Source organism: Schistocerca piceifrons, chromosome 9 (genome assembly GCF_021461385.2).
Source record: "Schistocerca piceifrons isolate TAMUIC-IGC-003096 chromosome 9, iqSchPice1.1, whole genome shotgun sequence".
In the NCBI taxonomy this organism is placed as follows: Eukaryota; Metazoa; Arthropoda; class Insecta; order Orthoptera; family Acrididae; genus Schistocerca; species Schistocerca piceifrons.
Window position 1 is genome coordinate 190,600,800 of NC_060146.1, and position 17,438 is coordinate 190,618,237.

Below are 17,438 nucleotides of genomic sequence, written 5' to 3' on the forward strand. Positions count from 1 at the left end.
TCTGTCCAGGTCTTGCCTTGTGTGTTCCTACGTTTCCCTGGAACAAAAACTGATCCTCCCTGAGGTCAACCTCCACCAGTTTTTCCATTCTTCTGCAAATAATTCACATCTATTTTGCAACCCTGACTTATGAAACAGATGATTTGGTCAAATTCACACCTGTCAGCACCTGCCTTCTTTGGAATTTGAATTATTCTTTAAGTCTGAATGTATCCCACCTGGCTCATATACACTGTTCAAAGGAATTAAGTGATCATGTCCAGTATGTTAAATATGTTTTGATACAGGCTGTACCTCTAGTCTTATTGCATGGCTCGAGATTTTAACTTTCAATGTTGGCAAAACTTAAAAATCATTTGCCATCTATCGGCTGTGTTATGTATTTCAGCATCAGGTGACCCTTCGAAGGAAGTGAGTACTTATGTCCCATTGTTTTCTAGTGAGGTACACAGATGGAAGTTGTCATTTGTGGATGTTGTATCCAACCAAGCACACGCAATGTGACATTTTAATGCAGTGCAAGTTGAGAGGGCAGTCCATTTGATCCAAAAAGGATTGACTTTCGGTCACGTTGCTGCAACACCTTTTGATGTGTCATCCATAGGTTGTGGACACATTACAAAGAGACAGGTCAGTAAACAAGGTGAGTTGGACAAGGTCGCCAACACATTATGACCCCATGTAAGGATTGATATCTGGCCATCTCTCTGTTGCAGCATCATACAGATACTGCCAGAGCACTGCAAGATGATCTCAGAAGGGCCACTAGAGCCGCTGTGTCTGATCAGACTAATGAACAAGTTATGAGAAAGCACTTACAACCCAGACATCCTATTTGAGTGCCCAACTTGACAATATTGTGGTGACTTCGTCACTGGCACAATGTGTTATTCACAAATGAGTCCAGATATCATCTGCCACAAGGTGATGTCCAAGCTTGTGTGTGAAGACTGTGGCGAGTGGTGTCTGCCAAATGTTATCCAGCAAATCAACAGTTTCCAACGTTCTGTGATGATGTGAGGAATCTTCATTGTTGACAGCCATACAGAACTTTTTGTTCACAGTTGCCTTACCCACAGGCAGTACATTGAACAGATCCTGTTCGATGGTGTGACGGCTGCTGCATGTGGTGGTGGTGGTGGTGGTGGTGGTGGTGGTGGTGGTGGTGAATTCCTTCTAATACTATGGCCTATGTGGTGGGAGTGTGCAGGGATGTCTTATGAAGCCTAGACATTGAAGTGGCAGTGAGTCCAAACCTAAACCTATGTGGGACATGCTCGACAGACGTGTTCATGGTAGTCCTGTTCCACCACAGACTCTCCAAGAACTCTCATCAACCATCACTGAACAATGGGAACGGATACCATAGGATGATCTTTGTAGACTTATACGGAATATGCCACACAGGTTTCAGGCAGTGATAAATGCTCACTGAGGGCATGTGCATTGTGGAAGCTCTCTCAGGATGACAGGAAGAATGACTGTTTCCATTCTGTTTTCTGTCTGATATTTCAGTTCTTTTTATGGAAACTACAAAGCTTTGTTTTGTATTTTATTTGTGAAAGATAAAAGCATAATTAGGGAACACACACCGTTCTCAATAATTGCTCAATGGAATATGGCAGATACCAAAACTTATTCTTTTGGGAAGTGTATCTCTCTTATAGCAGAAAGAATAATGTGGTCTTGGCTGGCATTTCCATGGATCTCAATAATTCTGGGGAATATCACATACTCCAGCGGACTTGTTTCAACTTAACTTTTTCAGGGCTCTGTCAAATTATTCTCACAGTATCACATGTGTCATATCGTCTTACCTACTAATGCTTCCCTTTCTATAACATTGCCTTTATCTTAATTTTTCTTGTACACTTCTTCTACACATTCTTTCCATATACTGTGAGTAGCGATTCCCGGCAAGGGACTGGGTGTTTTGTGTCCTTCATTATGATTTTCACCATCATTGACTCAGAAGTTGCCAATATGGCGTCACCTAAAAAGGACTTGCAATATGGTGGCCAAACTCCCCCGAATGGGGCCTCCTGGCCAAGAATGCCATACGATCATTTCATTTCATTCCCCTCCCCCCCAGCTAGTTAAGTTGTGAACTGCTATACCCTCTATCCTGTAGTTGAAAAATCTCTCTTACACTAATGCCTGGCAACAAGCGACTTACTCATTCTGTGAACAAGAATGGGTACTTCATTGATTCAAAAGTTTTCAAATTATACATACTTTTTTCCCCCACAACATGCATGATCAAGAGTTTCATATTTGCCAGCTGAGGTGAATAAGATTCTAGAACATTTTTATTGAACAACAACAACCTCCTCCTCCTCATTCCTCTTTGTAGGTGTCTGTGAGCCTGTGAGTGGGCAAGGAGGGGGGCGGGAGGGGGGGTTGACACATGTCCCTTCTTCAATCTGGAAATTGTGTCTTTTCTTTGGTGTGCCAGTGATTTCAGTATGACATTGAACTGCATTCAAGGTGGCTTTACTGAACATTGTCAAAAACTGCAAAAATAGATTTTCTGAACTCCAATTTTTGTCTTCTGCAAGTTGGGTTACAAGTAAACATAATGAGAGCTAACAGTTTCCCAATTACTTCATTGGAATTAATTGAGAAACCATATTGGTGAAGAGGGAGGGAGCTAATGCTACTGGTTTAAATCATGCAATGGTGGCCAGATAAGGTAGCACACAAGGAAAATATGGAAGTTCCATTATTGGGTTACAGCTAACCTGAAAATAAAAACAGCATAGTCAATATATCATCATCTCTGATGTTACTCCATTTTTTGTAACATGAAAGTACACAATACTTGTGTTTCTCCTGGAGACTTTAATGTATGCTCTGTCTATGGTCTGACACATTTTATAAACATGCTCTGAACACTGTCCTTGGAACTAATATTTTGTGAAACTGTCAACTGCAATCACCACTTCAAGACAACCCTTTATTTACAATAACATGAATAAGTTGTGGTGGAGAAGGAAGAGGGGTCATCTTTTTGGAAATTAAGAATGGATAATGGGCACATACACTGCAGCCACATTTTACAGACATGAGCCCAATGCTTAGCAGCAGAAAAAATTGTTTATTTCTTTCTACTTAGTTTATGTTCCCAACAACTAAGAAACATTGTGGGAAACCCCCCTCCCCCCCAATCTCCACTCTTCCCACATATCTATCTTTGATACGTACTTTAATCTGTCATTTCGTTACTTTCATCAACACTTTTTTTAAATATCCCCATCATGCCCACTTTACTTCTTTCATAATTCATTTTGTATTTCTAGACCACCTCCTTCCATTTCCTACCTCTCCTGTTTTCAGTGCTTCTTCAGTAACCATGATGCATGGAATATCCTTTCCTGTGCCAGTCTGTGACACTATTTCACTATTTTTTACTCATTTATGAAAATATCTGGACATTGCTCCTCCTACCAGATAAGTTATATACTTCACACACTGTAGACATTTTTAATACAAAGAACACATTTCACAACAACAGATTAAGATAATCATACTCGATAGGCAACAAATCTTACGAGACAGTAACATCAGAACACATCTTCATGAAGTGGCAACTTACCGAACACCGGCCAACTCTTGAGAACTTTCTCCCATCATCTGCCACCTGGTAAATGTAGATGTTGTTGTCTCGCGAACCCAGGGCCAGCAGCTGGCCATTGGGGGAGAATTGCACCACCTGGAGACATGCGGAATCACCATGATAGTCTGTGAGAGACAGACTGTGGCAAAAAATGAACTAAATATTTAGCCTGTTCAGGTTCCTTCCACTCCATTTCATGTTCGATGATACAGTTGCTGCTGTACAATCTATCAAACAATGAAAAGTCCACGATGGAATAACAAAAATATGAAAAGCATATACTGCTACTCACTGCACAGTGGAGTTGAGTTGCAGACAGGTGCTATGTTTTCACTGCGACTGTCTGTAACTCACTGTGTGCTCTGTGTTGAGCAGTGCTCTATCCTTTTCATATTGTTGTATTGCCAAAGAGTTTTTTATGTTTCTTCAATTGATAAAATCACAAGTATTGCTCTGGAGGGCTTGGTTTGGTTGTGAAATAAAAATCTGAAGACAATCATATATTTAGATAATATTACCAGAAAATATTAGTCAGATTATTTCAATAGATACAGTCTTGATTGCATGTAAGTTATTTGTTTAGTTTGGTGACCCATTTTAATTTCTTATAGGATCATCATCAAGTCATATTTACTCCTCAGTAATAGCAGGAGATGGTGTTGTAGAGCATACTACTCTGGAGAGGTGTGAAGAACACTTCTCCATTGCTGCTAATAATGACATCATTAGCAGGACTGAATGGAGGTGCAATGCCTCTGAAGATGCCCAACACAGTTCTGGATGAAACACTGCGAACAGAACAGCTTTGTGGGCCACAACCTCATACCCCTAAAGGTTTACCAGCAACAGAAAACAGTAGATAATATATTCTAATAGACAAGTATTGAGAGAAGTGTCACACCTTGTTAACGACAACAGATGTCAAATGTTACAAAAATTGCAGGTCAGTCTCTACCAATTTCCAGTCAAACACGTGAAGTAAACTGTATTTAGTGGACATCTGGAATGGAGTACCTTATGAAAGGCCATTGCTCACAGCAGCACTAAAGCTGCCCTAATTCAATAGGCCAAACCACCATCTTGTTCATAGCCAAGAAACAGCATAGATTGCAACATTCTTTGAAGTGTAACACTGTAACACATTACATGTTATGCATGGCACAACCATTACCGTATTTACTCGAATCTAAGCCGCACTCAAATCTAAGCCGCACCTGGAAAATGAGACCCTAAATCAAGAAAAAAAAAATTTCCCGAATCTAAGCCGCACCTGAAACTTGAGACTCTAAATTCAAGGGGAGAGAAAAGTTTTAGGCCACACCTCCAAATCGAAACAAAGTTGGTCCATTGTAATATGAGGCACAATTTAGGTCGAATGAATGATGATGCAGCTACAGTAGTTTGGCTAAAGTCGTACGCTTAGCAGTTTAAGCTTTACCAGGTAGCCATTGCTATGTGTCAGGCACTCGGTCCTTTGTCACAGGCTTTGTCTGGTTTGAATTGATTGCTTATTTTTCTTTGATCTGATAAGAGGCGTTCTCTTTGTTATAGGTGTTTACATAACCGAAGCTGAAAATGCATTACTGTACTGTGTCCTGCATTGTTTGTCGCATTCTGCACACACACACACACACACACACACACACACACACACACACACACACACACACACACAAAAAGAGAAAGAGAGAGAGAGGGGAATTGTCTCATTAGCAAAACAATACAATGGCAAGAGACTGCTATTTGTTGTTACTTACACTGCTGCTTTCTTTGATAATGATCAACAAGAACCAAATAATAGACTTTGTATGATAGAAGATGTTCTGAATGAGAGTTAAGTGAAAATTTTTCTCCACTTGAAAATCGTTGCTGACGCCTCGTACATTCTGCACAGAATTTAGAGTCATCTTAGATTTAAAAATCTAGTCAATTGCCATGCTTTATTTCTGACTGTATCACTATTAGGCATAAGAATAATACGAATATAAACATGACATGATATGTATATTCTTCCATGTTTGCTGTTGTCGCGCTCTAGTTTCGTAGTTTATTAGGCAGACAGGATTTAAATGAGATAGCAGCAAACACGAAAGAATACATGGCAAAATGTTTATATTCATATTATTCTTATGGTGAAGAGAATACTGCATGTGATTCACATTTCATAAAAGTTCCTATTAGCAACCATCTCTTGTCACAGGTAGGTAAAAGATTCAGAACGTAGAGTTGGTCATATTGACAAACATCCCAGTCTTGCTAGTTGGACTTTCATAGTACGTTGAAATGCTGCTACATTCGAAGATGAACAATACAGAATTTGTATTTACTTGGTTGGATAATGTATGAAAATGCAGTGGTCGAAACTCGAGACAGAAAAAAGCTCGTCTTCCACCTTTTTCTTTTTAAATTTATTTACTGACACAGAGGTTTTGGCGCCAGTATTTATCTTTGTGCCTGCAAAGCATGCCTGTGTAGCACTACATATATTCAATGGCAGAAGTTAGTTGTGGCAGCACCAGTAACATTTTTCAGAACTTCTGCTTACTTTGCACTTGATTCTAAGTTGCAGGTGGTTTTTTGGATTACAAAAACTGGAAGAAAAAGTGCGGCTTAGATTTGAGTAAATATGGTAAACATTGATGAGAATTTTCATTTGACCGTCCTTCTCCGACACTTTGACAAGATTTGTTCATAGTGTAAGGAGCATGAATCCATGTTTCGTCCGAATAAATCATTCACGGCTTTAATTCTGGTGTTCCATTAATTTGTAAAGATTTAATATAGTATGCCATCATTGAAACTATGTTTATCATTTGCTAGCATGTTGTTGTTGTGGTCTTCAGTCCAGAGACTGGTTTGATGCAGTTCTCCATGCTACTCTATCCTGTGCAAGCTTCATCTCCAAGGAACTATTGCAACCTACATCCTTCTGAATCTTTTTAGTGTATTCATCTCTTGGTCTCCCTCTATGATTTTTACCCTCTGCGCTTCCCTCCAATACTAAATTGATGATCCCCTGATGCCTCAAAATGTGTCCTGCCAACAGATCCCTTCTTCTAGTCAAGTTGTGCCACAAATTCCTCTTCTCCCCAGTTCTATTCAGTACCTCCTCATTAGTTACATGATCTACCCATCTAATCTTCAGCATTCTTCTATGGCACCACATTTTGAAAGCTTTTCTTCTCTTCTTGTTGAAACTATTTATTGTCCAGGTTTCACTTCCATACATGGCTACACTCCATACAAATACTTTCAGAAACGACTTCCTGCCACTTAAATCTATACTCAATGTTAACCAATTTCTCTTCTTCAGAAACGATTTCCTTGTCATTGCCAGTCTACATTTTATATCCTCTCTACTTCAACCATCATCAGTTATTTTGCTCCCCAAATGGCAAAACACAGCTACTACTTTAAGTGTCTCACTTCTGAATCTAATTCCCTCAGCACCACCTGATTTAATTTGAGTACATTCCTTTATCCTCTTTTAGTTTTGTTGATGTTCATCTTATATTCGCCTTTCAAGGCAGTGTCCATGCCGTTCAACTGCTCTTCCAGGTCCTTTGCTGCCTGACAGAATTACAGTGATGTCAGAAAACCTCAAGGCTTTTATTTCTTCTCCAAATTTTTCTTTTGTTTCCTTTACTGCTTGCTCAATATACAGATTGAATACCATCAGAGGTGGGATACAACCCTGTCTCATTCCCTTCTCAACCACTGCTCACCTTTCATGCCCATCGACTCTTGCTAGCACAACAAATCATTAATTCTAGTTATGAGAAGGAAATTTGCTACTCACACAATTATGTGAGAGTCTCTTGTTGCACCTATCTGCAACTCAGCATCTCCCACTATATGGTGAGTAGCAATTTTCCTTCTCATAATATTTTTACATTCCATCCTGGATTTTCCACTGTTTAAATAATTAATTTTGGCATTTTCTGAAAATCAAATCCCATACATTGAATAATTTTTCTTAGAGTCTCCCTGTTAGTGTTGAAGTTGGTGGTGACTAAAAAAAGCTGTTCAAGTTTTGCTAAAGTCAGTGTGTGCATTGTTCATAATCTCACAGAAACTGCTCTCAAAAAAATTTGTTGTTAATAATGTTAATGGCATATTTGTCGTGTGCAGTTTGCTTCTGGAAACTCTAGTACTATTCTGTTCAGCATAATTTTCTGCTGACATCATTTGCACAGCAACAACTTACTCAACTTTAATAGTTTGCTTGTATATTCTGTCAGCAGTAACATTTCTTCTCCTCCTGATCGTGAATAAATTTAATGGCATCAGCAGTGCGCTGTTGATTCTGTCTGCGATGGTTTTTTCCTAGACTGCACTGAAGGTATCATCACGAACCATGTTGAATTGGAACGTAGCAGTGCCTAGAGTAATGTAACTCCCAATGTCAAGCAGTATTGAAGAAAATGATACACGTAAGATGTGTACAATACATATATATGTATATTTCTAATTTGTAATTTGTCTCGGTAATTGCAATTTTTCTGTTTTTTGTTTTTTTGTTTTGAATAGACATTCATCAGTTATGATTAGTTTCCAGTGATATCTCTCTAAAAAGACATCAGCTTTACAAAAATTGTGTTTATTGTAAAAACAAACATCATAACAAAAGTTCAAATTTATGCGGGTAGATTTTAAAATCAGGAAAATATGAAATAATAAGTGAATGGTAACAAAGAAATTACAAAAATTTCATTAGAAAACGGAAATGTTAATACTAAATTATGATAGTAATTGTGACAGAAATGCCAGTCTGCAGTAAGATATCTATTGTGAAATTACTTCCTTTTTTTTAAAAAATATTTTACTTTAAAAAGATAGACTTGGAAGTTTGTTACTGTAAATATTAATTATCTCGATTGCAGTATAATGTAATCATGTACAAAACCAGCCATCTGTATACACAGTTATGCTCTGATTAGCCTTTGGATATTGATAGCGTGCACTTAGCAACATTTTCATGATGGTTAACACTGTATTTAGGTACCAATTAAAGTGTAAGGACACTTCCTAATCAACCAAAATTAAGTTGTTATCTATTTGTTATTATATTGCATTGCAATAAAGACCATTAAAATTTAAAATAAGTAATACAGATTGCTGTGTCTTCCTCTTTTGACAATGTCAGCTTTTTGCTGAAGTTCATTGTCAAACAGTTGTAAATGTTACAATATGTAAAATAAGGAAAAGCCAACAGCACGCATATATCAGGCTGAAACATGCATAGATACACACAACAGGAAACACTATTCACACTAGCTTTTGAGCTCTTGTATTTTTCTAGCAAAGGTACCCATGCAAAACCACACAGACACCCAAATGCAAGGGATTATGCATTGGGTTGTCTGTGGTGTTGTGTGTGCAATTTTGCTTTTTTTTTTTTTAAAAAAAAAAAGGGAGGAGGAGAGGGGGGAGAGGGGAGAGAGGGAGGGGGGAGGGGGAGGGGGGGGGAGAGAGAGGGGGAGGAAAAGAAGACGAAGATTTAAGAGAAGTGTGTCAGATTATTATTATTATTATTATTATTATTATTATTACTACTACAACAACTACCACTACTACTACTACTACTACTACTACTACTACTACTACTACTAAGGAAGACCACAGTAACAGTTAATTGTGCCCCCATACTTAAGTGTGATGAGTAATTATTATTTTTCTACAATGTCCACATCACCTCTGGCATGTCAACTGCTGAATTAATTTTATGAAAATATCTAATTTTTTGTAACGTTCAGATGAAGTAAAATTACCTTACACTAGTCACATGATCAAATTAGTTCCCATTATGGCCAGGTCTATGATATGCTTTGTGGACTAACAGTTCAAGATTAAATAAATAAATAAGAATCATGACTAGCTTTCCTAACCTGCTCAATGGTGAGACTACGGCATTTTCTGTGTGCCCACAAAATCTCACTAACCCTCTCTCTCCCCAGTCTGCTCCCAGTCAGACAGAGCCCCTACCTGTATTGGCTCATTGCCGTCCGTGTAGGATGTGAGCACCTCCCTCGTCTCCACATCCAGTGACAGCCAGCGACCAGACACGCAGCCCACTACCAACAGTGAGCCGTCAGGGGAGAAGCCCGCACTCTGCAAGGCCTCCTGCAGAAGTGCACACATACATAAGACTGTAGCATAACACTACATAACATGTTCATACAAGCTCTGCACAGCAACATACCAACAAATAAATTGCATAGTAATTCAGAGGACTGGGAACAGTTACTGGTGGGCACTTCCACCTAAAAATGTATCTGTAAGGCAGAACATTGTAAAATATCTTACTTGCTCTAATATTATCCCATTTATTAATTCATAATTTAGGGAAATTGATTCCACTGTATTTTCTTCCAGGAGCTAAATCAGAGATAATGGAGCCATATCAAAGTTACAAACATTTGTTTATAGTAGATTAGACAAAGTCATCTAAAAAAAGCTGTGACATTTTCATTTAATGGAAATTTTACAAAGTTTTCACAACTTTCATATATAAAGACATAAGAATCTTACATTGATCGATATCACAAGAGTGATAGCACCTTCAGGTGCATGACTCAAAAGGCAACCTACAGACATGGTCTCTTCAACTTTTTACACATTTGTAGAATTTGAAGGTCAGTGCACAGACATTAGTTTCATGATTAGCTCTGAAATCTTTTAATCTTTAAAGGAGCTTATGCATTTTTTTTAAATTTTTATTTTTATTGCATTTATTTATTTTGAGAACTGTGTTATACTGTTACAGCAAACTGACATTCAGGCAACATTTTTCAAATTCTGCAAGTATTAAGAAAATTGAATAAGCCCAGTCCTAAGGCCTCCTCGCAATCAGTTTCACAGCAGAGTTACGGCGGGGTGAGCTACACGTTACGCACTGCCAGGTCCTTGCTCCAGACGGTGGAGTGGCTCATGGAGTCCCAGACGTGCAGCAGGCGGTCGAAGCCGGCGGTGGCGAACTGCGGCAGTGTGGGGTGGCGCGCCAGCCCCCACAGCTCGTCTGCGTGGCCCCACACCGCCGCCGACAGCCCCAGCTCCAGGGCACCCGTCAGCACCGCCGACCGCGTCGTGCCCACCAGCAGGCTGCCCCGGCCCTCCGATATGCACCGCACGCCGCCCAGGTGCTCCGGTACCTGGTCGTCCCAAAAAAGAAATACATAACTAAACCATAATACTCACTGATCCGGCAATTTTAACATGGGCAGTGACCACATTGAAATTCACAAAATAGGTATGGTTTCAAGTCACATCAATCTGCTTAAAAATAAAGCTGTGGATGAAAACAGCATCTGAGCAGTGTAAGAGGAAGCAGCTTTTTTGAAAGGAGAGGGGAGTGGGAGGGGGAAGGGGGGGGGGGGAAGGGAGGGATGATGTGCATGCACATTGTACCATAAAAGACAGTTCCACTTATTAAACTACATGATCCATTTGACTACTAAACATTGTGATACTTGATAATTTCATTACTTAAACATATGTATATGTCCTAAATTACAACTTATACTCGTCATTGTATAATAGCAGAAAGATTAGTTATCAGACAGCAAAGGAAAGTCACTTTACACAAATTTATTAAATGATAAAATCACTTGTACATAACATAAACAATCTTCAATTTACTAGTCTTTAGTATGTATTAGACCAACATAGGTCGGTTGGGTTGTTTTGGGGGAAGAGACCAAACTGCAAGGTCATCGGTCTCATCGGTTTAGGTAAGGAAGTTGGCTGTGCCCTTTCACAGGAACCATCCCGGCATTTGCCTGGAGTGATTTAGGGCAATCACGGAAAACCTAAATCAGGATGGCCGGACGTGGGATTGAACCGTCATCCTCCCGAATGCGAGTCCAGTGTGCTAATCACTGCAAGAGCAACATGTTTTGTAGAAAATGATAAAGTTTTACCATTAGAGTCACCACTATAACAGACAATAAAAATAACTATTTTTTATGAAAACTTACGTATCATAATATTAATTGTTAAGGAGATTTATTTTACAAAATTTAGCATGAAAAACTTTCAGTCACATCACAGCTAAATTACATTATATTTCTGTTCTCTGCAGACTTTTGTGTCACATGTGAAATTATTTTTATTAATATTTTTCCTTGTAAAATATATAAAACACTAATTGTAATAACACTGAAAGTATGTTGTGTGAAACCTATTTAAGGGTGATTCTTAGGCTAAAGCATTTCAGTAGCTGTAAAAGTTAGTTACAGATTCTAAATAGTGGCAATTGTTACTCAGAGCAATTAGTGTTGCAATGGAGAAGTGAATAAGCTATATAATTTAAGAATTCCAAACAAACTGGTTATGAGAAAATTATTACTGATGATGTACAGATGCAACATATTCCAAGAGAGTGACCCAAATATTTTCTGTGGCTCACAAGAGTGATGGACAATCAAGATGAACAATCACCACTGCCCTTTACTTTTTCCAGATAAGTACAGACAGTAAAAGTTTTGTCTCCTGCTCTAAAACTCCTATGACTTGCAAAATATCTCATTTAGCTATAGAGTAAAATCCAATTTATAACTAACATTTTGAGCCAATTTATGTCTTGATCAAAAGCACTAAAAAAAAAAAAAAGATTCATCCCATACTCTCATATTTTGGTTTGGTATGAGATGTCCAAGCTCTCCTGGGCTTGTTGTAGAGTAATGATGTAATCATGAATTATTCAGTTTGCTACTCTTATTACTTTTGTTTCTGTGATTGTGCTAAAAGGGAATAAATATTGATACAGTATACAGATTCCCATTTATGTCGCGAGCAGGGGGGAGGAGGGGGGGAGGGGGTGGATGCAGCATCAGATGACAAACTAAAAATGATTAGCTTTTTTGCTAAGAAGAGACTGTACTGTTGAGAGAGTAGGAGTAGTGTAGAGCTGTTGGTTGGAAGGGATGCACATGGAATCAGAATTGTGATTAGAGTTTTATAATTTGGTTTCATGTGTGGTTGTGTTTCTGATGGAAGTAAACTGAAGCTAAATTTAACTTTTGAACATTAAATCTTATCATATTTATGGATGTTAAACACTAAAAACAGTACATTACTATTACACAAAAATACAATGGTAATTAACATAACAGTGAAAGTTTCTTACATTCTTTTAATTTTCCTGGCACTTATTTGTAACTAAATTAATTTTCTGAACATCACTGATAATATGGAGTTAAACAATTACCAATTTTGAAGTTCATGACCAGACACTTATTGAGCATTGTAAGTGACAACCCACTTAATTTCTTCATCACTCTCACAAAGGAACTAGTAATTCCGTAAGACAGAAACATGCAAGGGGTGTGTGTGTGTGTGTGTGTGTGTGTGTGTGTGTGTGTGTGTAAGTAGGGGGGGGGGAATTGGTTGTATTTTCATCTATGGTAATGAGTAATTTTTGGGGAATGTTACACATAATTTTGATTGAATGAAGTGTGTTTTGTTGTATTTTGTGTTGTATAAATCAATACAACTCTTGAATGAGATTTTCACTCTGCAGCAGAGTGTGCGCTGATACGAAACTTCCTGGAAGATTAAAACTGTGTCCCAAGCCGAGACTAGAACACGGGACCTTTGCCTTTCGCGGGGAAGTGCTCTATCACTTGCCCGCGAAAGGCAAAGGTCCCGTGTTCGAGTCTCAGTCCGGCACACAGTTTTAATCTGCCAGGAAGTTTCATATCAGCACACACTCCACTGCAGAGTGAAAATCTCATTCTGAAAACATACCCCAGGCTGTGGCTAAGCCATGTCTCCGCAATACCCTTTCTTTCTGGAGTGCTAGTTCTGCAAGGTTCGCAGGAGAGCTTCTGTAAAGTTTGGAAGGTGGGAGATGAGTTACTGGCAGAAGTGAAACTGTCAGGATGGGGCGTGAGTCGTGCTTGGGTAGCTCAGATGGTAGAGCACTTGCCCGTGAAAGGCAAAGGTCCCGAGTTTGAGTCTCGGTCCGGCGCACAGTTTTAATCTGCCAGGAAGTCTTACAATACAACTCTTATTGCGACTGAATGAATATCAAGTATTCTGTTACAACTACTCTGAAACAGAAAACACACACACACACACACACACACACACACACACACACACACACACACACAAAACACAAACAAACAAAAGACCACTGTCTCCTGGAGCTAGGGCGCTTGACTGCAACCAATGTGAGCAGCAATCTGCTGGGGGTGAGTGGTGGAGGGCTTAGCAGGAAACATGGAATAATGGGGTATGGATAGGGAAGGACAGAAGGGTAGCGGTGGGGAAGATGCTGTACTGCCTGTAGGCTTGTAGGGATGTTGTGGACGGTTAGTAGGTGCAGTGTTGGGAGGCTGTGCTAGGGGAATGGGGGGAAGGGGGAGGAGGGGGAAAGGAGAGAAGAGAAGTAGAGCAGGGGAGAAGACTAGAAGGTGTGTTGATGGGATAGTAGAAGTGTGTGTAGTGCTGGAGGGGGAGTTGAGAAATGGACAGGTAGGTGGATGACAAGCACTAGTGAATGAGGAGATTAGTGTTTAGCGTCCCGTCGACAACATGATCATTAGGGATGGAGCACAAGTTCGGATTAGGAAAAGCTGGAGAAGCAAACCGGCCATGCCATTTTAAAGGAGCCATCCCAGCATTTTCCAGGAGCGATTTAGAGAAATCATGGAAAACTTAAATCTGGATGGTCGGACGCAGGTTTGAACCATCGTCCTCCCAAATGAGAGTTAAATGTGCTAACCACTGTGCTACCTCGCTTGGTAGGACTAGCAAAAGTTGACGTCAGGGGAGTTACATGGATACATTGTAGCAGCGATTCAGAAAGACCCGTGTTCGTAGTAAGAATCCAGGCGTCACAGGTTGTAAAGCAGTAACTGAGGTAAAGCCCATCGTGTGGCATACTGGTAAAGAGTGTCAGGCCTAAGAACAGATGGTGTTGCAAGGCTGCAGTGTTGGCCATAACACTCCTCAGAGGTACTAGCATTTGCACACCCCAACTAATTGTACTTGAATCACAAGTAGTATTGTCACTTTCAAATGTCTTGTTTTCTACACTGCTGTATGGTTTTTTGTGAAAGACCTAATTACTGTAATATTATGGCCTTATAACAAGAGTAATTGCAACTTTTTTCTTCACTATTCTCCTGTATTCTTTGTGCTACTTGTATTGTCTATCTGAACTGAGTATCAAGTGGAGAAAAATAATCTGACAATGTCAGAGCAGGGTAAGGGACATCAAATCAAGCAAATTTTCCAAACAGATCAGAATTGCACAATTGTTGAGTTACAGCCTTAAAACAAAGCCAGTCAGTGAAACTGCATTTAAACTGGCCCACTAATACACATTACAATAAAGAGTACAATTATAAATAAGCTGAAGACAATGTTTACAGCTGAACAGTCAAATCTAGGCAAACTTTAATTTCTTGTCCATGGGTTACGCTAGGTGCAAATTTTCTACAAAGTTTACTGGATAAAGCTTGACTATAATGTAACGACAGGGGCTGAGACAGGAACCCAGTGCCATACCCGGCAGTGACCTTGACAGTGTCCCAGTTCTCCAGGAAGTTTCAATGGTGCTGAAGTGTGCAGCAGTACTTATCTTCCATATTAAAAAGCCCCGTTTGGCCATATATAATGTGTGATTAAAAAGTAATGGGTATTTTGGTTTTCCTGAAAGAATATTTATTCATCATCATCATCATCAAAGTAATTCCCCTCTGATATAATACACTTGTGCTAGCACTTTTTCCAATTTTGGAAGCACTTCAGGAATTAACTTTTCCTTCTGGTGTTCAGCTCCTTCAGCAGTTCTGTTTTTATCTCACCAATGATGGCAAAATGACATCCTTTCGTGGTTCTCTTTCATCTTGGGAACATGGAGTCATATTTGGTGAATATGGTGTCTGAATTAGCATAATGGTTTTGTTCCTTGCCAAAAAAAAAAAAAAAAAAAATCAAGAACAAACATTGAGTTGGAGTTGAGCAGGAGTATTATCGTGATGCAATTTCTATGAATGGTTTTGCCACAATTCTGGTCATTTTCTTTGGCTTGCTTCACAAAAACAGCACCTAACTGACAGGTAGTATTCCTTATCGACTGCACAACACTAAGGCAGGAACTAATGATACATCATCCCTCTGTAATCCAAGAAAACAGTGAGAAGAACCTTCACAAATGACTGAGCTTCTCTAATTTTTCTCGGTCTTGGCTCCTCAGGCAGTTTCCATTGGAATGACTGGGCCTTGCTTTCGACATTATACCCATCTACCCATGTTTTGTCACCTGTTACATCCCTCTAAAGAAGTTCTAGATAGTTGGCGACTTCATTCATCAATTTCTGAGCAATGTGTACATAATGTTGTTTTTGGTCAAAATTTTACAATTTCAAAACAAACTTAGCTGCTACACGTTTCTACATCTACATCTACATATATGCTCTGCTAGCCACCAATTAGTGTGTGGCAGAGGGCACAATTCGTACCAAAGTCATATTCCCCCCCGCCCCCACCCCTGTTCCACTCGCAGAGCATGCGAGGGAAAAATGACTGACTCAACACCTCAGTACAAGCTCTAATTTCCCTTACCTCCGAATGGTGATCATTGCGTGATCTGAAAGTTGGTGGTAATAGTATATGCTCTACATACTTGGTGAAGATCAGATTTCGGAATTTAGTGAGCAGCCCTTTCTGTTTAGGGCGCCATCTATCTGAAAGTGTGTCCCACATCAAACTTTCTATGAGATCTGTAACGCTCTCGCAATGGCTAAATGTACCAGTCATGAATCTTGCCACTCTTCTTTGGACCTTCTCAATCTCTTGATTCAGGCCCAACTGGTAAGGGTCCCATACAGACGAACAATACTCTAAGACTAGACAAACTAACGTATTGCAAGCTATTTCCATTCTTGAAGGACTGCATCACTTCAGGATTCTACCAATAAACTGCAATCTAGAGTTTGCCTTATCCATTACTTGTGTAATCTGATCATTCCATTTGAGATCATTTTGAATAGTCACACCCAGATACTTGATGGATGTTACCACTTCCTAAGACTGGGCATTTATTTTGTACTCTTACATTAACGGGGATTTTCGCCTTGTTACATATATTAATTTTCTGCAAACCCCCTTGATTTGTTCACAACTTTCATGTGATACTACTTTCCTGTAGACTACAGCATCATCGGCAAACAGTCTAATGCCGCTGTCAGTACCATCAACTAGATCATTTATGTAAATTGTAAAAAGCAGTGAACCTATTACACTGCCCTAGGGCACACATGAAGTTACGCTTGTTTCTGTGAAAGTCACCCTGTTCAGGGGCGACATACTGCTCCCTGTCTTTTAGAAAACTTTCTATCCAACCACATATGTCATCAGATAGACTGTGAGCGTGCACTTTTTGGAGCAAGATACAGTGCATAAATGAGTTGAACACCTTTAGAAAGTCGAGAAATATGGCATCAACCTGGGAGCTGGTATCTAGAGCCTGTTGTATATCATGCACAAAGAGGGCCAGCCGTGTCTCCCATGACTGCTGTTTCCTAAAACCATGGTGGTTTCTGCAGATGAGCTTCTCAGAGTCTAGAAAGGTCATTATGTCTGAACACAAGATTATACAACAAATCGATGTCATTGAAATTGGCCGGTAATTTTGTCATCCGATTTTCTACCCTTTTTATAGATTGCTATGACCTGGGCCTTCTTCTAGACCCGTGGAACTTTCAGCTGTTCCAATGATCTCTGATAGGTGATGGATAAGAATGGTGCTATATTTGTAGTGTAGTCAACATATAATCTTACGGGGATACCGTCTGGGCCAGATGCCTTC

The 17,438-nt window shown here is 39.5% G+C and overlaps 1 protein-coding gene across 6 annotated transcripts in view; it reads right to left on the minus strand.

Moving 5' to 3' along the window:
• The window catches only part of LOC124717355 (echinoderm microtubule-associated protein-like 2), a 655,376-nt gene that overhangs the window by 15,206 nt on the left and 622,732 nt on the right, over nucleotides 1–17,438 (minus strand). For all 6 annotated transcript variants that reach the window (XM_047244186.1, XM_047244189.1, XM_047244188.1 and 3 more), the window contains 3 exons: nucleotides 10,513–10,767; nucleotides 9,602–9,739; nucleotides 3,596–3,712 (listed from right to left, as the gene is read on the minus strand). In XM_047244186.1, the coding sequence (XP_047100142.1) occupies nucleotides 3,596–3,712; nucleotides 9,602–9,739; nucleotides 10,513–10,767 (510 nt within the window). The remainder of the gene's footprint in view (nucleotides 1–3,595; nucleotides 3,713–9,601; nucleotides 9,740–10,512; nucleotides 10,768–17,438) is intronic.